At 40.3% G+C, this 24519-nt stretch overlaps 1 protein-coding gene across 1 annotated transcript; it reads left to right on the top strand.

Annotated features, from left to right (window-relative positions):
* The first annotated feature begins 409 nt into the window (after nucleotides 1–409).
* On the top strand, nucleotides 410–1453 carry LOC125381050. The gene is made up of 3 exons (XM_048397198.1): nucleotides 410–510; nucleotides 731–791; nucleotides 1087–1453. Exons 1-3 carry the CDS (start codon nucleotides 469–471, stop codon nucleotides 1368–1370), a joined length of 387 nt encoding a protein of 128 aa, XP_048253155.1. The 5' UTR covers nucleotides 410–468; the 3' UTR covers nucleotides 1371–1453.
* Nucleotides 1454–24519: the final 23066 nt, after the last annotated feature.

Below are 24519 nucleotides of genomic sequence, written 5' to 3'. Positions count from 1 at the left end.
AGACATACACACACAGAGAGAGAGAGACACACACACACAGACACACACACACAGACACACACAGAGAGACACACACACACAGACACACAAACACACACACATAGAGACACACACAGACACGGAGACACACACACACACACACACACACACACACAGACACACACACACACTACTATATCTGTATGAACATACTATTTGATAATCAATGCTGCACGAACACCAACATCTCACCCCCACACCACATTTTGTAATGGCAGATACAATCCGAAAATCCGCCGTCCGAGATCAGTTTTAAGTAACATGTGGAGCTGGAAAGTATCCCGAAAACTCAGCCAGCAAGTAGGTGAGTCTCCATATTTCTATAAATAAAGGCAGTTGTGTACAGACGACAGTGTCATAATTTCTCAGTTTCTGAGGGGATACGGTTGTGTGTTTCACCTTCTCTCTGGAGTGTTAGATACAGGCAGCATGGGCAATATTGTTTTATGCTGGTCAGGATTCAAATATCAGGTAGGTCAAATTCATTTCTCGTGTTTTCCTTGTTGGTATGTCAGCGTATCAATGTTTATGCGCGTCCACGCGTGTGCACGTCCATTCGCGACTGTTTTTTTTATGTATGTGTATTTGTAAGATTGCCCTACCTACGGCTGTCAATCGTGTTGTTAAACTGAGGGAAATATTTTGATGCAGCGAGTATTCACGAATATGTCCCATTGTGTTTTGATTCCAGAAAATATCCAAGACAGACAACCCCATAACCTGCCATGATAACCCACAGCTGGCACAGAGAGGTACGTCTAATCCTATTTATTGTTTCATTGACTTTAATAGACGGATTGTGTGTTTTGGTATGATTCATCAGGTCCGAAATTAGCATAATTCCCATTTTTTATGTGTACCCCAGAATGTTTTCATTATATATTGTGGTATAATAACAATATGTTTTGTTATTGGATTTTTGAGAGAATTTGATATTAAGATACGTTAAGATAATTTAGAATATTAATGGGTAATTTGAAAGCCAATATATTACACAAAACACACGCACATGTAAAGAGTATGCTTATTGTGAGATGACTGTTATAGGGCCAACACGCTGGAACCAAGCATATGCTGTGAATGAAGAGATGTTGGATACCCCTGTATCTGACAGAGATCTCAGTCTTGTTGCAAGTCACATCGGGATCGGGTTCGAGATTGTCGGCATCGAACTTGGACTTACTCTTGTTGTTATCGAACGAGTTAAGTTTGCATACCCATATTCACTATATATGCAAGTTGTACACATGCTTACCAAGTGGAAGTGGAAGAACTGCGAAGGCATGTACCTGCATTTGCATATCACATTCAGAGGAAACTCGCGCTTTTAAATATGGAGTCGCGATACTTGGTTCACTGACGCTTCTGTACATAATTTTGTATCCTCACTGATCTGAATAATGTCCTGTTTCCTTAAGTTGCACACTGAACACTCTTCAGTGTTATCCTTTCCATTTGTAATACATTGTGATTCTATTTGTATGTCTTAAGAATAAATGTTATAAATAAATTGCTGTGATGTCTTTTGTAACAACTTGTATTTCTGTCTCTTGTGATATTTGAGGATGAACTAGTGAGGGATGAATAGATGTGCCCTAAACGTCATCCGTTATCCGAAAATCCGGAGACATAATTTACTCTCACATAATGATTTGTGTCTACAATGTCCGGTCACGATTGATTTTTTTTTGTAAAGTTGTTCCAAGTGTACTGTTGATCTGTTGCCGGTCGTAGAGTCCTCTTTCTGAATTATTATGGAAGCCAATTAGTGTTTTACAACAGCTGTATTCTATATGTAAGAATATTTCGTTTTTGGAATTTTGCACATACAGGTCATTGGCTGTAGTAGTTCTCATGTATAAATCAAATAGTGATAATACCAGAAGTTCGAGAACAGGTGACCGTATCGTATCCCACTGGTGGCACCCTTCGCATACATTGAAATGGCTATCCAGTTTTCACCAGAACAAACACGGATCATATGGTCAAAATAGGGAATTGCATCGGACTTCATTTTTGTCACTGGTGCATCACATTCAGAAATGTCCCTTACACTTGTACCATAAAACATTTTGACAACTAGCGAAGTGATTGCTGATTGCAAAGGGATGGCGGAAAACATATGTTATTACAGTTGTGGCCGCACTCATATCTATGCACCATTGCAACAGATGTGTAGTGGTGACAAAACTAAATGTTTCGAAAATCCCACAAATAGCTTCAAACAGAATTCGAATGACAAACATACAAGTCATGATCTCAATAATAGATAAGCCTGAACTACTGTCGCTTTTTCAACTGCTGCCCGAACACATCGAGGTCAACTAAACTGTAGAATTAGTTCAAGAGAAGCTATGTTTTCATATCCCATTGAGCTCTCAACGCAAACTGACCTGCTTACGTGTATATGTTCATATAATATTTTGTACTATTGAAAAGGAAACACATATAAATGTATTGGTGCACACTTACATGACGAAACGGTTTATTTTGGTTAACAATATGATTGTGTTATTTCCCCAGTATGCCAATCCACACCACCGCTATTTTTCCTCTTCTGTAGCTCTACGCGTTTTCAAGCCCATTCAACTCGTAAAATCCCATAAACCACGTTAAAGCCACCTATACCTTACAGTATGTGCTATTGTTGTCAGCATCCCAGAAAGGATACAATACACTGTGGTCCTTTTATATTTCATTTGTGTGAAAGAGACATTCTGCAGAAAAATCTTCAGGAAATGTATGAAGTTGTTGTCTGTCATTTGTACATTTCCGGATTTTCGGATTTATGGTGTACAGCATGCATTACCTCTCAGTCTTGTTAGTTGCGACATCCAGGGAAGGATATTGCGTGCAAATTACTGTCGTTTTGCCGTGTCTTATCACTGCATGAGTTTCGTGGCATCTATATGTATGAATACATGCTTCAATAAATGCCCATCAACAGACACGCAATGGACGCGTGGTGTTTTTTGTTTCCTGCAACAGACATTATTGTGAGATAAATAATTATTACATCGTCGCCAAGACTGGCCACCAGTTCATCCCTCTGTGCTCTGTTCTGAAAACTAAGAGTGAGTGAGTTGGGTTTAACGCCACTTTTAACAGTAATACAGTTATATCGTGGCGTGTCAGCCCCACGTGTGAGGAAAGCCCGAAGTTTGAAAACTAAGAAAACAATGTTGACTAAGTACATATATATATGTTTCAAGGGTGTTTTAATTTCATTCAATGGTCATTTCAGGCAATTGATACACCATAACTTCAATTGACTGATTATACTGCTCAACATCAACATATCGTGTGTTATCCCACACGATTTTAGGGTTTTCGAGTAAACTAAAACCTCCTCACACACACGTCTCTCGTCTCAATACTTTAGTCACTTGTGGTTCAAACGTACCTCCTTTTTCTACAACCTGAGCTTCATCTTCATCTTCACGGGTATCAAACACGCTTTTAGGGCATCTGAAGTAGAAAGCTTACATTGAGAAGATTTGATAAGCAGCCTATAACCACTGAGTATGAATGAAAATATACCCCCCCCCCCCTGTTGTGACAACTATTAAACTAAATGACATGGCGATTCACAGCCGAAAATCCGGAAATCCGAAGTCTGTGATTTGGAGAAATGACAGAAATTTGTTGGTTACATACGTCTGAGATTTACAATGTGCAGGTAAATTTACAAGGGACTCCCCTCCCATCAGCCATGCATGTATAAACTTGGCTGGCTACGTTGCGTTAACTGTGTCACAATATCACACGCTGCGGATTCGTAGATAGGATAATGATCATGGGGAATATTAGGTCATGCTTGTCAGGATTTAGATATCGGTTAGGCCTTTTTTATTAACTGCAGTGCATGTGAAAGAGACGGCCATCACTGTGTGACACATATAAGGGTCATACTTCGTGTCATGCATGTTAAGTGTGGTGGGACATACTATCATATGTAAAGACATGACGCTACGGTAGTGTCTGAAATAAAATGTTTGGTTACCTACGTGTAGTATGCTGATAATACGGGCATAAGGTAAGGATGTGCTGGGATCAGAGAGGGACGACAGGGGTTGCATCATATGTTTCCAGTGCATGAATGTGTTCGAATGTGTGCACATGTATATGTGAATGCACGACTTTCTCAATATTGTTGGTGTTTGTACATATGAAAGACTGGTAAAGATGTGATTATTGTTATTTATACTGTTATATATTAACGGCTATCAAAAATGTTTAAAAGTCTACAACTTTTGAGTTCCACACACCAAGGAATGTGTTGGAGTCTTTTGCTCTTTCCCGAGAATTGGCACGAAAGATAACCCATCCTTCCATATTAACCACCAGTGACCGGCACAGAGCGGTACAATGATTTCATTTGTGTTCAGCGTTTTCTTTTGCTTTCACTGAAGTTGAACACATTGAACACATGCTTATGATGTGCGTTTAGACGAGATCTATTCCAATTACAGAAAGGGTTTTATTTAAAGATGACGTAATTGAAGAATTGTATTCCATGAGGTCAAGTACGTGTGTTTCCAAATGTCATTCCTTTACAATGCCACACACCAACTGATGATAAGCTGGTATTGAGAAAGGAACAAATGTCATATATAGTAACAGGATATATATATCGTTTCTTAACCTCGTGTGTGATATGATATGCGACGTTGACTGTAACCTACATGTAACAAATGTAGTAGAATTATAATTCTGTGTAGCTGACGATGGGTGGGTGCTTAGGTTTGGTCTGTGCAACGAAATTTATCTTTCCTGAGCGACTGAATAATAACATCAGCGAATCGAAGATTACATTTTCTGCATGCTACGTTTCACACTAATTATATAAGATACCGTCAGCATGCATGATTTACTGTCATCTGGGCTTCAGAGCTACACATTTTATCTGCCCTAGCTTAACATACATGTTCAGTTGTTTCACAGATATTCTACATATCAACAGCAATAGAAACGCTGTAGTGCAGCTCTGGCTGGAGACCACATTATAACAATTATCATCCCAGAGACACATTATAGTTGAGCAACTGCTAATTATCCATCCGTCCTTCGAAACGACTAGTCACTCTGCCTCATATGTACACGGGGAAGAGAGAATGAGTGAAGGCTTTTAGCAATATTTTAGCAATATCACTGCGGTGGGCACCAGAAATGGGCTTCACACATTGAACCCATGTGAGGATTCGAACCCGGGTCTTAGGCGTGACGAGCGAACATTATAACAACTGGACTACCCTACCGCCCCTCACGCGGAAGAATGTGCAAGTGATAACTAATTGGGTTCTTCTGTCATTCGCAATCTGAAATTCCGGAAACTGAAATGGATGTAACGAACGAACTGTTAATAGAAATGTTGTTGATCATCACATTACCTGCGTTTGAAAGATGTTTTACAAGGCGTAGAAAGTCAACGATTAGAATGTATGTGAAATTATTGTCAACAAAATTCATGATACGTGGACCTTGCAGTGGACATTTGGAAGAGGTATGATAGTGTGTCCGTCTGTCCGTGTGGACGACTTGACTACAGCTGAAGAAGATCCAATCATGATTAAAGTCCAATCATGGACATTTTCGTATTGCTGACACGTCTAACATCAAGTTCTGATCCATTCTATGGTCTTGTTCTTTCAGTTTTTAGGCTGCTGATTGCAGTTTACAAAGCCTAAAATATATAGAAAATATCTGTAGACAGCAATATGTTCCTTAAACACGCTAACTATTTATGCTAGCCGGTATTCCATATCAATGCCAAAATAACGCCCACATATATCCTACACGTTGACCAGGTCACCCAGTACCCACAATGTACCACAGCTTTTGTACACAACATGTATTTAGTTTTGTCTTGCATTATCACAGATATTGTCATGATTTCTAGATACTTATTTAGATTGAGACCTATTATCCTTTTAAAAAGACTATTTTTGTGACAATATTCCCATGTCTATTGTCTTCGTTGCAAGACTAACATATAAGTCATGACACCTTGAAAGGGCTGGCTTGGTTATTGACTGAACAGCTGGACGTAGTGGAGAAAGGCATATCAGTGAAGTTGTCACTGCTCTCTTATCTACATGTGTAAGCGGCATACTTACCCGCATGTTGCTTTTGTGACCACACGTCAATTATCAACACTGCTGTGATGTTATTTCTTTATTATTGTTGGTCATAGTATTTGACAACAAACTTAAAATGCACGATAAGAGGTATAACCCCCATATAGGTCTATTATAATCTCTTTCACATACACACCATTTTGCCAAACTCCGCCTTTATATCAGTTTTGAAATCCGAAAATCCGAAATTCCTGAATCTTTGGTTGAAGCTATTGCGAGAGAGAGAGTGAGACGTTGTGTCCCCTCTCGTGCCGAGGCTTCCCGCAGTGCTCACATATAGCTTAGAGTTTTTGATTTAGTCATACCAGTTGAACACACAGAGTGGTGTATATGTATAGGCAGAATGGGGAATATTTCCTCGTGCTTCTCCGGACTTCAGTATCAGGTACGTCTTAATAACGCCCTTTTAGATCTGTTCATTAAGGTACACTAATGGTGGTAATATATGTACACATCATTTAACACTACACGTGTGGCTTTCTGTATGCTTAATAGTGGATATAAGGTAACGAAAATACTGTTCAAAGTCTTTATATACTCACTCCTGTTCCGGCAGACATTGTCTCTGTTTATCCTTCCATATCCAGTGTTATTGTGTGGAAGTTTATCATTCCATATTAAGTGTTATTGTGTGGAAGTTTATCATTCCATATTAAGTGTTATTGTGTGGAAGTTTATCATTCCATATTAAGTGTTATAGTGTGGAAGTTTCATCCCACCTGAAGAATAATACTGTATTTGAATTCAACGCCTTTCAGGAAATACTACAGCATATCATCTCAACACACAATTGATTGTGTATGTTTTTCGTTCTAGAGAATGCACCAGTCAAGCAACGAGCTGATCGAACAGATCATAAGCAGAGGTGCGTTAAATTATAACTGCCCATTAAATTGATAATTTTGTGAGACTTTCTTTATCATGATTTGATGATTTCATTTCAGAAATTTGGCAATATATGCCATGTGTTCAGCATAACTTTCAACAAATTTTGATCGTTATTTTGATGACATATATGTATATGGGACGATTTGTGCAACTTTTTTTTCTGTCAATTTGTATTGCTTATTTGGAATATCGGTGAGCATTGGAGATGAATAAAGGTTAATTCGATACCACATGTCAATCACACAAAACAGAAAGAAACCTGTTTATGTGAGCCTTTGTGGTAGAATTGGTGTTACATCAAGTAATACAGATTTCTGTGTAGGTTCAAAACGCTGTGTGAACGAGAGACTGAAGACTCCTGTAACTCCACGAGATCTCGGCCTTGTTGCGAGACATATCGGGATGGGATTTGAGCACGTCGGGATTGAACTTGGGCTCAGCGTTGTGGCTATCCAACAGGGCAGAGTTGCACACCCATGTTCAATGTATATGCAGATCTTGATTATGCTCACTAAATGGAAGCAGTGGAATGGAAATTCGGCCACCTATCTGGACCTGGTCAAAGCACTATGGACATGTAAAGAGAGATGCACGATCGAATGGGAGGACATTCTCAACATCCTGCAGTGACGATCCTCCTTGTCAGTGTAATTGCACCTTGGTAGAAGAAATATTATATAAATATGAAAACAAACTGTGTTTTTATCATTTCGACCATACGTTTTTACCTTGTTCCGAAATATTGTAATCTCAGGTCTACTATACAGCAATCAGTAAACAGGGTCATATCATCGGTCATCATGTTTGGAAAATAAATATATTTATCAAATTACAGTTTCTTTGTGTTTTCTGCATTTGCAAGTTTACCCTAAGAACACGTGGAGTCAGATTGTACCAATGGCGGCTCCTACACGTGGAGTCAGATTGTACCAATGGCGGCTGCTACCGGTTGGGCAGGACATGCGTGCACTTTCACAAGACATGGTGTCATCAGTGATTTTCAGTAATCCATTCCTATAGTTGTCCCCCCTATTTTGCCTTATACGCCCAATGGAATGTGTTTCGGTAGATAATCAAGACTGGTAATTCTCTGGCGTTGTATATTTATTAAGTTTAGAATGGTACGGATTGGGGCTTTCATGGGAAATATCTCCCGGAAATAATGAAAGTTCATAGTGATGCTTTTAATAAAGTCAGAATCGTAAAATGGAGTCGGCTTACAACAGAGATTTCTTGTGATTATGCAAAGGGTTTTGTCGCTCTTATCCATACAAACATCTCTGACGAATTCAAATACCTCCACCTCACAGTGATAATGATAAATTACTCAGAAATTCACAAACTTTCTAAATTGAATTGAATAAAAAACTGATTATTGAAGTCAGTAATCAGAACATTTTCGTAATTCGTAATTCGATCCCAGTGCTATACAACCTTCATATTGTACATCGTTTCAAATATTCAAACCGTCCCTCTGTTTATATCACTAGAAATAGCATAAGTAAGCGTAAACGTTTTCTCTCCCTTTCACACAACCTGAACAATAGGTATCAGGTACAATGGTTGTGGTGATCAAAAGGTCAAAGTTTCATGTACATGAAATGAAGAACAAATTTGCTTCATGGTATGATTTAAAACAGGAAAATACTATTTCCATTTTGGAAAATGAGTTCAACACAAAACACAACATTTAAACCCGTTTAAAAATCAGTGCACTTCATTTCATTATACCTTTCGTCATTATAACGTACATTTGCCACATTCAGAAAACAAAGTCATTTTATCCCAGTACGAACAGCTACAGGTGATGCTTCTATTGACAATACGCCTGTAAGCATTTTACCCACAGTATCCAGGTCTCGTCAGGATAACTTCCGTACTTTTCAAATGCTAACGTAATATCTGAAAACAGAGTTGCCTCCCTTTGACCAGCTACTGTAAACGTGGTATGCATTATTCAACCCTATCTATCCCTGACATTGTCTACAATTGACTTTGTTGACTGGATACAAGACGGGATAATGTTTGTAACGGCGTTGGTAGTACAGCTTGCGATAACATGTAATTGAAATGAAATCTTGATAATTTGAGATCGGCAAGGGACAATCACCATGTTTCGTCAATGTCGGGTGTTAGTGGGGCTGAATCTAATTTCCTTTCTAATTAAATCGCCAGAGTGTGTGAGTGAGTGAGTTGGGTTCAACGCTGCTTTTAACAGTAGTCCAGTTATATCACGGCGTGTCAGCTTAATGTGACAGGAAAGCCCGAAGTGATGCAGGTCTCAGACGTTTACCACTTCGGTGAAACCCAAGAGCACGGGTATGGTGCTGACAAACCTAGAAACATAATCTGGGCGAACCGGGATTCGAACCCAGGATCACAGGTGTCTGGCGTGCTCAAGGGACGCAACTCTACACAGCAAAAGGGGCCGCCCTAGACGACTGGGCCACTCGTACCCCCAAAATCTTGAGGTTTAACGTTGTGTTCAAGAATTCTGCTCTTATATGAAGTAACGTGTTTGCACGCGTGTGTGTATATGTATGTGTGTCTGCTCATGTCGTTTTTACAGAACAAGCCACTGATACACCATACCGAAGTTTTAACATGAATACCCCACTCTGACACAATATACTGACCACAAATTGACCAGTCTTATCCCCTTAATGCTGAGCGCCAGGCGGGGTAACTAGAGCACCATATTTTAACGTTACTGGGCAGATACTCTCTCCCTTTACGCAGATGCTTAACGAAGTTCAGGTGTGGTATACATACCCTCAATATACAGTTATACAGACACTCCAAAGATAATGATGTTTTAACATCGATGTGTCCTTTCTGCAAATATAACCAAGAAAATGAATACCATGTTTTATTGATATGTCCAGTATATGAGGATATAAGAATCAAATACCTGCCTAACTATTATTATATATATCCATCACAAAGAAAATTTGTACAGTTAATGGACAGCAAAAATAGCCATATTCTTCAGACTTGCAGTTTGTTTTTTATAAGATATTTGAAAGAAGAATAACACATTGAATATAAATGAAACTGTGTACACCATATTTAGCTACAATCTAATCAGTATACAAGTGTTGCTTCACGACGGATTGTTTTACAACAAAATGTCATTGTGCTATTGGCCTCATGGCCACACATACGAGATAAATCTGTCTGATACTCTATCCATAAGACAATGGAGGCGGTCTAGCCCACTTTATTTCAGAGCAAGGTATTTACAAATGCATTGGTGTATGATGACAATTCTAGCAGGCTTCATCATCACACATGTATTGTGCTTGCAAAACATGCTGCTTATTTATGCCATGTAACCTGGATAACTTCCTTCAATTGTTAGTTTGTTTTGGTTTGGTTTTGCGTATTTTCTTTATTTGCTTATAATAAACAAAGACACTTATTTGTCTTTTTCACAGGGAATTTTTTATTTAGATAAGTCTAGTAAATATAGTTTGTGATTGGTTCTGATTATGATACACGCTGCACTGGTATGGCTCAGTCTGTGTGACTTCACTGCGTTTGGATAAGCACCTTTTTCTACCTGTATGCATATTCAGATATAAACACATAAAGGAACTATCGGACCCAATTGCCTCGAACTCCTGGGGACCAAAGAAATAGTTCGACTTCTCCGAAATATTTGAATTCGACCTGGATCTTGATTAGTTCTACCTTTTAACTTTGGGGACCGTAAATTGAACTCAAAACACCCATTTCGAGCATTCAGGTAACAATACTAGAAAACGGTTCAAACTATATTGCCAAATCAGTAAATCAGCACAAAATACAAATGAACAAAAAACAACTTCTATTGAAAAACATAATTGTAGGTCTACAGTCACAAAGGGGTTATACAATGGGTCAACTATGGGCAATACATAACAGGCCATTTAACTAATGCAGCACTAACAAGAGTTATCTGATGATAAAAGTATATTAATTACACCATGAATGTTAGTAGAATAGTTCGCACACATAATATGTCACATAAGAATATGTTTGATATCATGGAAGAATGTAATACAGGTTGGTTTTCCCAATGGCTATATAGTCTGTATTTGTTCAAGGGACACAGCTCAAAGAATTCTATTTGATCTTGTCTTGGCAAAATGCTATCATGGAAATTAATAGGATAAATTGCTTTGAAATAAAACAATCATTGTATTCCTGATTATGTGGTCACCGTGAACATACTTTAAAGTCTATATTGCATGTACAACAGGTTACATGGCTTCGTATTGGGAGTGAGACTTCACAACTCTGACACTGGATATGGTGCAGAAACAAATCAAAGTGACAATACCGACTATGATAGAAAGACACCCACGTGTTCCTGCAAGTACATATTTTACACAGTGACATGTAGCTGCAAACATTCATTGTGTACGTCAATCAGAACTCACTCCCACTAATTTCAACAAAACACTTGCTTTAAAAAAACTTCGGAAGACACTGAAATCTGGATATGTCCAGTTATAAACATTTGTAAGAAACAGTTATGTAATCTTCTAAACATTAAAGTTAGACATGAACCTAGAATTTGTAACGTACAATGGGTTTTTTATGGAATCGAGATGCATACCGAAACGTCAAAACTACATCGACACAAATCACTCCCACTACTTTCAACATAAGACGGGGGTACGCGTGGCCAAGTCGCCTAAGGCGCCGCGAGTCGCTGTGCAGAGTTGCGTCCCTTGGGCACGCCAGAGACCTATGATTTTGGGTTCGAATGCAGGTGCGCCCAGATTATGTTTCTAAGTTTGTCAGCACCATACCCGTGCTCTTGGGTTTCACCGAAGTGGTAAACGTCTGAGACCTCCATCACTTCGGGCTTTCCTCCCACATTAAGCTGTCACGCCGTGATATAACTTGAAAACTGTTAAAAGCAGCGTTAAATCCAACTCACACACTCACTCGATTCAACTTAACACAATGCCTAAGGAAAGTTTGGTACACACTGAAATGTGCATATGTCTAGTTAGGAACATTTGAAAGAATCTATTATGTAATCCTCTACGCAACATAAAGGATTTTTTCGTCATGAAGTTAGCTATGGTCCTAGCATTTGTAGAGTAAAATATTTGGGGTTTTTTATGGAATTGATATGCTTACCGAAACATCAATGCTACATCGACAGAAATGACAAATAGCTCGTTATTTTCTGCAAACCAAATTCGGACGACTGACTCCTAAAAGAGGTTGTAAAACTGTATATGTATACTGTATCACTGGACACCATACTAACAATGATAACTCCTTTCTAGACCACTTTTAGAGCTGCTGCAGATCTATCTTTTCCCCAGACTCAGTGTAGTGAATGATGACATTCTCAGAATTACTAGTGGTATCTGAACTAGGCACTGTGTCACCAACTACTGGAGCATGGCCATAGGTGGGAACATGATTTGAGATTCCATATATGGTTTCTGATCTTTGATTGGGTGAACGTATCTCCAAGCGTGCAGGATCTGTAAGGAGGTTGTTAAGATATCCGTCTATATGATATGGTTGGGATGACTGCAAGGCGATGTATCTCTCTTCCATAACACTTTGTCTGTCTGTGGAAACTGCTTGTCCCAGTTGACTCGGAACATACACCCCTGGCAATTCTACTGATGTCTGGTTCACGGGGCACGTTGATGTTAGTGGTGTGGGTGTAAGCCAACCGCCATTGTTAAAGCTTCCGTGTGGAATTGACGATGATTTCATTAGAAACTGGCCATCGGTTGTCACCCTGAAACAATATCACATGCACTTGACACAGTATTTCAGAGAAAATAGGACTTAATCAAAATAGTGATGCTATTGTGACAAATAATACAAAATCAAGATGTAAAAGCTTCCAGCGCATTCAAATTCGTATCTAATGAAAAAGACTCCAAACTAAATGGAAGCCCCATATACTCACAAACGTAAACCAACGAGTCATTCAATATTATACACAGTGAAGTCTAATTAAGTTCAAATATTGGTAAACATTATTATTTTAGTGTTTTTGCAAAGTCCCCATTGACATATGTAGGCCATGGAAAATAAGGTTTCACTTGGAACAAATAGCAATAGAGTTGATTTCACCACAATGCATTTCTACAAGGTCCCCAAAACAACATACTTAAAGTCCCAAGCAATCCCAGTTTGGGAAATATGTCTCATTTACATAATCCAATATGGCAACCAACTGTCAATAGTATTTTCCATATTTCAGATGAGGTTCAATGTTTTGATGACAAACAGCATGTGTTGTGTTGCAAAATAGCCATATTATGTTTCTAAAAAGATATTCACAACTATTGATCGTTTTCGACTATTGGCAAATCTACAAAACATCAAGATGGCCGGCAATTTCAAGATGGCCGACACATTTCCTAAATATGAGTTCAGACTGTTGAAGCTTTTATCTCTGAAACAGTGTGCTGGGACTTATGTGCATAAAACTGACTGGCCCAAAAATCCAAGATGACCTCCAAGACATGGACAGACATGGAATATCAACACACTGTTGGTCTCTCATGACATATTTGTTTGATTGATTTGGGACTTTTAGTATGTTGTTTTGGGGGCCTTGTAGAAATGCTCTGTCTATATTCTTTTTTAGCTGAAATAGATATTTTGATATATGTCTGATGGTACTGTCCTCTTCGAGGTCTCATATGGTTTCGTGAGGTTTCAAAACTGTTCTGCAAAACAGCGTATACAATATATTTGTTTGGGCTGTCAACTTAAGCATCATTTCCACATTGCTCTTACCTATCTATAATTGTACCATGGTTGGTTGTCAGGTCATGTATATTTGTTGCCTCAATTATAATCCTTGCAATATCATCGTGATGTTGTGCCTCTGCTTTTTGTAAAGCAGTTTCTTCTTTATCGTCTTTCTCATAAACATTTGCCTTGTTCTGTATTAACACCTCCACAACCTTCCTATGTCCCTGCCAGGATGCATCATGTAGAGGTGTGCTGCCATCTTCACGTTTCTCATCCACATTTGCCTTGTTCTGTATTAACACCTCCACAACCTCCCTATGTCCCTGCCAGGATGCATGATGTAGAGGTGTGCGGCCTTCCTTATCTTTCTCATCCACATTTGCCTTGTTCTGTAATAACACCTCCATAACCTCCCTATGTCCCTGCCAGGATGCATGATGTAGAGGTGTGCGGCCATCTTGACGTTTCTCATCCACATTTGCCTTGTTCTGTATTAACACCTCCACAACCTCCCTATGTCCCTGCCAGGATGCATGATGTAGAGGTGTGCGGCCATCTTGACGTTTCTCATCCACATTTGCCTTGTTCTGTATTAACACCTCCACAACCTCCCTATGTCCCTGCCAGGATGCATGATGTAGAGGTGTGCGGCCATCTTGACGTTTCTCATCCACATTTGCCTTGTTCTGTATTAACACCTCCACAACCTCCCTATGTCCCTGCCAGGATGCATCATGTAGAGGTGTGCTGCCATCTTCACGTTTCTCATCCACATTTGCCTTGTTCTGTATTAACACCTCCACAACCTCCCTATGTCCCTGCCAGGATGCATGATGTAGAGGTGTGCGGCCATCTTGACGTTTCTCATCCACATTTGCCTTGTTCTGTATTAACACCTCCACAACCTCCCTATGTCCCTGCCAGGATGCATGATGTAGAGGTGTGCGGCCATCTTGACGTTTCTCATCCACATTTGCCTTGTTCTGTATTAACACCTCCACAACCTCCCTATGTCCCTGCCAGGATGCATGATGTAGAGGTGTGCGGCCATCTTGACGTTTCTCATCCACATTTGCCTTGTTCTGTATTAACACCTCCACAACCTCCCTATGTCCCTGCCAGGATGCATCATGTAGAGGTGTGCTGCCATCTTCACGTTTCTCATCCACATTTGCCTTGTTCTGTATTAACACCTCCACAACCTCCCTATGTCCCTGCCAGGATGCATGATGTAGAGGTGTGCCGCCATCTTGACGTTTCTCATCCACATTTGCCTTGTTCTGTATTAACACCTCCACAACCTCCCTATGTCCCTGCCAGGATGCATCATGTAGAGGTGTGCGGCCTTCCTTATCTTTCTCATCCACATTTGCCTTGTTCTGTAATAACACCTCCACAACCTCCCTGTGTCCCTGCCAGGATGCATGATGTAGAGGTGTGCGGCTATCTTGACGTTTCTCATCCACATTTGCCTTGTTCTGTATTAACACCTCCACAACCTCCCTATGTCCCTGCCAGGATGCATGATGTAGAGGTGTGCGGCCATCTTGACGTTTCTCATCCACATTTGCCTTGTTCTGTATTAACACCTCCACAACCTCCCTATGTCCCTGCCAGGATGCATCATGTAGAGGTGTGCGGCCTTCCTTATCTTTCTCATCCACATTTGCCTTGTTCTGTATTAACACCTCCACAACCTCCCTATGTCCCTGCCAGGATGCATCATGTAGAGGTGTGCTGCCATCTTCACGTTTCTCATCCACATTTGCCTTGTTCTGTATTAACACCTCCACAACCTCCCTATGTCCCTGCCAGGATGCATGATGTAGAGGTGTGCGGCCATCTTGACGTTTCTCATCCACATTTGCCTTGTTCTGTATTAACACCTCCACAACCTCCCTATGTCCCTGCCAGGATGCATGATGTAGAGGTGTGCGGCCATCTTGACGTTTCTCATCCACATTTGCCTTGTTCTGTATTAACACCTCCACAACCTCCCTATGTCCCTGCCAGGATGCATGATGTAGAGGTGTGCGGCCATCTTGACGTTTCTCATCCACATTTGCCTTGTTCTGTATTAACACCTCCACAACCTCCCTATGTCCCTGCCAGGATGCATCATGTAGAGGTGTGCTGCCATCTTCACGTTTCTCATCCACATTTGCCTTGTTCTGTATTAACACCTCCACAACCTCCCTATGTCCCTGCCAGGATGCATGATGTAGAGGTGTGCCGCCATCTTGACGTTTCTCATCCACATTTGCCTTGTTCTGTATTAACACCTCCACAACCTCCCTATGTCCCTGCCAGGATGCATCATGTAGAGGTGTGCGGCCTTCCTTATCTTTCTCATCCACATTTGCCTTGTTCTGTAATAACACCTCCACAACCTCCCTGTGTCCCTGCCAGGATGCATGATGTAGAGGTGTGCGGCCATCTTGACGTTTCTCATCCACATTTGCCTTGTTCTGTATTAACACCTCCACAACCTCCCTATGTCCCTGCCAGGATGCATGATGTAGAGGTGTGCGGCCATCTTGACGTTTCTCATCCACATTTGCCTTGTTCTGTATTAACACCTCCACAACCTCCCTATGTCCCTGCCAGGATGCATCATGTAGAGGTGTGCGGCCTTCCTTATCTTTCTCATCCACATTTGCCTTGTTCTGTATTAACACCTCCACAACCTCCCTATGTCCCTGCCAGGATGCATCATGTAGAGGTGTGCTGCCATCTTCACGTTTCTCATCCACATTTGCCTTGTTCTGTATTAACACCTCCACAACCTCCCTATGTCCCTGCCAGGATGCATGATGTAGAGGTGTGCGGCCATCTTGACGTTTCTCATCCACATTTGCCTTGTTCTGTATTAACACCTCCACAACCTTCCTATGTCCCTGATGGGCTGCAAGATGTAGAGGTGTGCTGCCTTCCTTATCTTTCTCATCCACATTTGCCTTGTTCTGTATTAACACCTCCACAACCTTCCTATGTCCCTGCCAGGATGCATCATGTAGAGGTGTGCGGCCTTCCTTATCTTTCTCATCCACATTTGCCTTGTTCTGTAATAACACCTCCACAACCTCCCTATGTCCCTGCCAGGATGCATCATGTAGAGGTGTGCCGCCATCTTGACGTTTCTCATCCACATTTGCCTTGTTCTGTATTAACACCTCCACAACCTCCCTATGTCCCTGCCAGGATGCATGATGTAGAGGTGTGCGGCCATCTTGACGTTTCTCATCCACATTTGCCTTGTTCTGTATTAACACCTCCACAACCTCCCTATGTCCCTGCCAGGATGCATCATGTAGAGGTGTGCGGCCTTCCTTATCTTTCTCATCCACATTTGCCTTGTTCTGTAATAACACCTCCACAACCTCCCTATGTCCCTGCCAGGATGCATGATGTAGAGGTGTGCGGCCATCTTGACGTTTCTCATCCACATTTGCCTTGTTCTGTAATAACACCTCCACAACCTCCCTATGTCCCTGCCAGGATGCATGATGTAGAGGTGTGCGGCCAGTATTATCTTTCACATGAATTATTCCCTTGTTCTGTAATAACATTGTAACAACTTCTCCGTTTCCATATATACATGCCAAATGAAGCCCAGTTTCACCCTTCTTGTTTTGCTCACCAATGTCCACTACTTCCTGTAACAGATAGCTTACAATGCTAACATTTCCAACTGCACATGCGTAATGTAAAGGTGTTGTTCCTTCAGGGCCTTTTATATTGACATTCAGTTTTCCAATTTTTGTAATTGTATCCATGGTATCTTTGCCCTTTAGGCACAAGGATGCAAAATGTACATATGTATTCTTTCTTGACCTGTTTTTCTTCTTGCTCATCTTGATCAAATGTGACAATCTGGAAGCCACTGCAGACAACCCACCCATACAGGCAATGTCCAAAATTGAACATTTACCAAACTTTACTCCCAGATCATCTGCAACTGCCAACTGCAGTTTAATGATAAGAGGTCTTGGGAGTTTGGGTAGTGTCATCCACAACTTATCCAACTTCCAGTTTTTATTGGAAAACAAGTAATCGAAGTTGGCTAAACTATTCCCAAAGCAACTTCCAAACAAAGCTTCCTTTCTGCTCTCTGCATTCAATTGAACACTGAACAATGCTCTCCTCAACAAATGTGAGTTGTCTGTGATGCTCGCCCAAAACAGAAAGGAATATCCATGTACAATGTCATTATTTGACAATACTTTCAACAGTACAGAACTGTCCTTGTTCATATTATGCAACAATTTCTCCCAAACCATATCAACAAATGTCTCTACCTGGAATAGGGAATGCATGCACACAAAGGCAAACTGTCTGCCGTGTAAAGCTGTAGCAAACCGCTTCGCTACAATATGCAGATCATCATGTTTCAATTCGAGGTTGAAAGACACATTTAGTTGTTCCTCTTCAGTTGGATCATCTCTAAATGTCACATAACGAAATATGAACTCGATATCCATCCTTTCAACCAACTGCCTAACATCACGTAGCAGAATTTCTCTAAGCTTTATTGCTACTTCATGATTTCTTATTCTATATGAGCCTGCTTCATGATGGAGACAGCATCCCGTCAATTGGGATAAAATAGGTTTCATCATATTTTCAGTGTATTCTTCTTCATTGATGTCAAAAGCCTTAAGTGCCCAAACAATATATTTTTTGTAGGTTTCTCTTTCCACGCGAGTCCCTGTGTTAGACCCTGCCCATAGCATCCTCTCCTCCAGGTTATTCTCCGCCAAAGCAACCACTAACAAGCACGCCATCTTCTGCTTATGCAACAGGTGCTGATCCAAACATGGGTAGTCATCAGTATCTGTAAAAACAAATACCGTTTGTATGAAAGGAGTATACACCATTGCACATGTAGATCTAAAGTATAATACCTTGCGTAACGCCTTACAATTACGTAACAAAGTAATGATCTCCAGAATGCATACTTTCATCACTGGCGATAGCACAGTCGGTTCCTTCATGTGTTTCATGTCCATCCTCTTCATGAATATTTGGACCTCCTTGTTCTGTTGTCATTGTACAGCTATTTTCCAGTACATCTCTTGTCTCCAGCGTTACAGTTTGAATTTCGTTTGGGACATTACCCTGTCCATCAACTGCCATCATGTGATTTCCTCCACCTTGCATATCTCCCTTGTCCTTGGCATACTGTAGTATCCTCTGAAGCACATACAGCCTGTATTTCTCAATGTGACAGTTCCTCATGATGCCTGGAGACTTCTCCGCCAAAATTGCATCAGCAGCCTGAGAATATGAAGGTTAGAAATGAAAAGGTATCTTTCATACGTGGTTATTGAGACACATGTTGCCTTTCATATCAAAAACATAGCTTTAAAGCAACCTACCATCAGAACGAATATCCCACAGCTGTGTCCATCAGACTGTTCTATCACTGGGTACTGTTTCTTCATCCATGACTTGCTCCCTTCCTTAGACGTAGATTTCAAGTGGTTTACAAAGAGCCTGAAGAATATATGTATATTACTCGATGGCGATAACGTCTTCAACTCATGTGGACTGGTGTTCAAGTAAAGGTAGAGCAGAAGGTAAATACAGCAGTGCCTTTAATATCTGCTTAAAGTTTTATGGCATTTCTGATGTTCTCTCCTGCTTTGTCCATCATTAGGTTTAATGTTAGCAAATACAGATGTTATGGTTTAAATGAGTGAGTGACATAACAGTATTTATGGCGTTTAAATCATTCACACAGTGTACCCATTTGGGGAACTGAGTCACCCTGTGAACAAGTTGTTCTATATCTTCTAAAAAAAAGTTAAAGCTACCAATGTGAGTGTATCGAGAATTAATAGATGGATCTTATTTACATTCATTTTTGTTTTTGACAAATCAACATTTCAAATTGGATAGTTTGGTTTTAAAGGATTTGCGTAATGACCAAATAGAAATACATTCTTGATATTGAAATATAATCATGTATATTTATAATGTGCAGCCACACGCCCTGGTTTTCTTATCTACTTCTGTCCACCTACCTCCAGTGTTGTACAACTGTGTCCTCCACATCTAAGGCGGGTTTAGAATTGACCACGCCCACTGTTCCATCTTTGACATTAGCCACCAGTAGCACCCAATGTTGATTATGCGGCATGTTCACTGGCATTAAGATCCACGTGTAGTTTGTCAAATTTTCCTGAAAGCTCACAACAAATGCCTTTCCGGTGTATGATCAATATATCCAAAAACATGTGCTTCACATAAGATGGATATGATGTAGTAACAGAGATATAAGTGAATTGGTATCATGAACTTTATACTTAGAACTTCTAAAGAACTCTCTCTGACAACCAGATTTTCACTTCGTACAATAATATGTAGCAAGATGAATATGTTCATGTGTAATATCTGCTTTTGTAACTGCATATTGAAAACGAATAGCATTATGATCAATGGGGTTACTGGCTTTGACTCAATTGAAACCCATTGCAGCACATGAATCCTTCATGTGCACAATTGCAAGTGGCAATTACTAGCATATTGAATACGCAATCATAGCATAGACGAATCATATGTTATCACAAGAAATATACAATTACTACAAAGTATTTTTCGAGTCTTGACCTTGTTCTTGGTAGGGTGGACATGCAAAGATACACTCGGAATGACAGAATCATAAGAAATATAAAAATCTCACGTCACCCACATCTTTCCCCCTTATCCTGTCCGTGTACTGTCCTGCCTCCCACAGTAGGATTGTCTCTGTAGGCAGCACCAGGCAGTGGAAGCTGACACGGGAACACCACTCTCCCTCCAGGAGATGCAGGTATGTGTCCATGATCTGGACAGGAAAGAGCTCATTTATTAGAATGTTTATTATACTGTTTAATCGCCCAATGCTTTTGCTTCAAAAGGAACGCTTGTAATTTCAAATCAAAGCAGGATCCGCTGCACATCACGTATTCATCATGAAGATAATTTATCGGCTGTTAGCAATGACTGACAATTTGACTGGTGATGTACTAGATTTTGTGCACAATGCCCATTGCAGGTGAGTAGTGCTATCATTGCAGAATCAAGATGCATGGCAATGAGTTGATAATTAGCACTATTATATGAATTGATAGTTAACTAATACTGGTATAAAAAGAAGAAACCGCCAAAAGTTGCTGTATTATTCTTAAGATGGGGGCTCGGTGGTCCAAGGCGCCGCATTTCGCTATGCAGATTCACCATGGGAATCAACAAAGTGGTTAACGTCAAAGATGTGCATCACTTTCTTCATAATTTAATCCAACTGACCATGACACTGCTGTCAAAATGAGGCGTTTAACCAAACTCAAGCTCTAGCTCACCTACCTCATGGCACTATTAATGAGTATTAGGTGACTGAACCACTCACCACCCTCACGCCCCCAGTTAATATCTAATACTGACATCAGTTGATGAAATCGAAGGCCTCTCATGCTCTATGAAATGATTTTCTTGGATGGTTAACTAGGCATGTAGTTTGTGTGCTTGTGTAAATATTGCAGGTGGACTACTTACTTCATCTGTCAGCCACTCGTTGGTTTCCAGGCGAGACAGAACATCTCCTCTGATGGTGTAGCAGCCAACTGTGTATGTACAGTCACGTGACAGGGGGACGTCCTCTTGTACATACTGCAGGTGTGAAGGAGGATCCTTCAGTGTTTTCACAAAGTCCTGTACTTCAGTCCTGGTATGGCATGCTCCAACAAGTACTGCTGCGATGAGGTTAATGTAAACTGACCGGTCTTGGTTCAAGCTCAGAACGTCAGTATTTACAGAACATTTAACCCAGTTCCTTGCTTTTATTGCATCTAGATTCCAGTTCTTGTCGACCTCTTCAATGAGTAACAAGCACGGATTGCCTTTGTTGGTACAGTCCTTGTTCCAGAACCTTGATAAAGATAAAACCTGTTGCACGACCTTGATCACATCACGATTTCTTTCTACGCCTTCAAGAAATGTGTACAGACAAGCGTAGGGTGTGTTAGTGACACAGGTTACAACTGTGTTGTCATTGTCAAATTGAGACTGCAAACGGGGTTTCTTGACAGGGGAGCCTGACGTTGTACCCAAATATTCAATGTCATCATCACCTCTATGATCTCCTGTCCTGCAGCGTTTCTGATTTGTGTCATGATCATTCTTTGTTTCAGTCTCTGACACCTTTGCTTCATTCAGTGTTACACCTAGAATAGTGTTTGAGTTACCGTTGTCTTCCAATTCTGTCGGTGATGAATGATCTTCAGGGTCCAGGTTGGAGTTAGTGTTCTCCGTGACACCTGACTGCACAGCTCCACCAGTTGATTCTACTTTCCTACATTTACTGTCACCTGAGGAATTAACTGTCTGTTGACCACGCTTCTTGCGTTGAGGAGCAGGCTGTGCTTGTGTGTGGTCCCCGATATATTGCACTAGGACGTGTTTCAGAGGCTGGTTGTACAAATACGATGCTTCTCTGACAAAGGCCCTTGTTGTTGTCTTGTCCACGGTGTAAGCCTTGTGGAACTGCTTCACTATGACTGGACTTGAGCCAGGCTGCTTCCGGGTTCCATCACTTCTGAAGTGATATTTGTCATCCTTCCAGATATCTGGAATTAGAAATAAACATCATAACATTGCGAGCAATGTTGTAATCCTGAAGATGAACTGTCCGTCAAAAAGCTTTGTTTGTTAGTGTGTCACCTGTGATGTAGATGTTAATTAATAAAACTGTGAACAGTCAATAGTGTAACATTACTCTAAAATCAACAAATCTCAATGCCAAGTCAGCTTAGTTTGTGAATGGCCAACGAACACACCACACGCCAACCATAAGGTCATGCATAAATATGTTGTATTAGAGGTTGTTATGATAAATACCATGTCCTTTTTTCCTTCCCTGAGATGCAACACGATACTTGATTCTTGTTTAGCCCATATTTATTAATCCAACAATGGATTTTCTACAAGTTGACATCAAACAATGTTCATTATTTAAGTACACAATTGTTGTAAAGGGGATGGAAAGAGTGAAAAGAAAAACATAAATAGAACATATTGCAAAAGAAGTCGTTTTAATAATGATACAGACAAATAAACTTAATTCACGTAGTCACTTATTGCACGCCAATCACTTGTCAACAATATTAGCGGTCATAAAATCTGTTATCACAGGGCTGTACAAGGCAGCTGATACCAGGGCAGGGTGACCCCGACGCAGACTATTACTGATAACGTACATGTATATAAATGTGGCTTTTGAGGACATTGGTCAAGTGTACTTAACAAACCCTTTGAATTCAAATTGTGTAATAAATAATATCAGATTTCCATGAAATATTAACATTCTTCATATCTATTAATCCCTGACTCGTGGTGATATTAAGCCTGAACACAACTGCCTCACCTTCTCTCATTCCGGAGGTTATCTTATAGAGGTACACCTCCCCTCCCTGGGGTGTGGCGGGGGCAGTCTGGATTGTCTTGCTCTCATCTGAACTTCTCAGAATGTTAACAATCTCCTCCACTTTAAGGGCTGACGTTCTCCCTGTAAGGTAAGGCTTGGGTGGTTTCAAATGGGACGCCATTTTGTAAAGTTATTAATAGACCAATGAGTCACACAGCCGTGATATATAATCAGTTGTTCACTTGAACCTGTAGATGAAAAAAGGTTATATGCTGAACTACACCCAAGCATGAATATTCATTATGTACCCTGTATTTGTCTACGTATCAGTGTTGGTCCTGTTATAACGCCTTAGGGCTTCATAAACGTCTCTCCTTCTACCGCAGGGGACGTTCTGTTATTGGTTTGTTGTTCTGTGTGTTGCTTGCGGGGAAAATAAAGCGTGTCAGTCCGGAGAGCGGAAAATAGGTGGTTCGAGCCCCAGCCGCGTTTTACCAAACGATGTTAAATGATGATATTTGTTATTACCCTGCATTATTTCTGCAGTACACTGTGTGACCATATTTCAAGATGAGCATTGTACATGTCCGAGTAACAATCCAAAAAAGCGTCAGTCTTCGTGATCAGGTGAATCCACTTAATATACATACTTTATTGTGGTTTCAAATCAGGTCTTGATCAAAATATAACATAATATTACAAATTGCAATATTGTTGTCTGGCGACATGAGTAGAGAATTGTTACTCAGTTAGAAACCTATTGTTTTCAAAGGTTTCTGATATTGTAACAATGACCTCTGTTGATCTTTATTGCCTTGTTCAACCTATGCTCACTGAGAGAATGAGTGAGTGAGTATGGTTTTACGCCGCTTTTAGCAATATTCCAGCAATATCACGGCGGGGGACACCAGAAATTGGCTTCACACATTATACTCAACGTCACCGAGGATGGTTTTTTTTACAATTTTCATAATCACCTGTACCCCAACTTACACAGATAATTATACTTTATAATAATGTCTTCCTCCATTGAAGTATCCCAGCATTGTCATTGTTCTAATATTGAAATTTGGTTGATCTGAGTTTGCTTACTTGAAAAACATTGTATCAACATTGTTTCAACTCCGTTCGATATTGATATCATCCATAACAATTTTGTCTTAGATATTGAAATGGTTTCAATCTGACTTTCAAAAATGAAAAGTAAACTAAAAATCAATATTTCATAAAAAAAAATTTACAGGTTGTTTATGAAATATGTGTTTTTGTTGTTAGTTGGAGTCAATATATTTAGACTCAAGACGTTTTAGACCAAACGATAAT

The sequence above is a fragment of the Haliotis rufescens genome, unplaced genomic scaffold (assembly GCF_023055435.1).
Source record: "Haliotis rufescens isolate VD_foot unplaced genomic scaffold, xgHalRufe1.0.p SCAF_163, whole genome shotgun sequence".
NCBI classification, from domain to species: Eukaryota; Metazoa; Mollusca; class Gastropoda; order Lepetellida; family Haliotidae; genus Haliotis; species Haliotis rufescens.
Note: the sequence above shows the minus strand (reverse complement) of the source record. Positions and strands in the feature narration are given on the sequence as shown.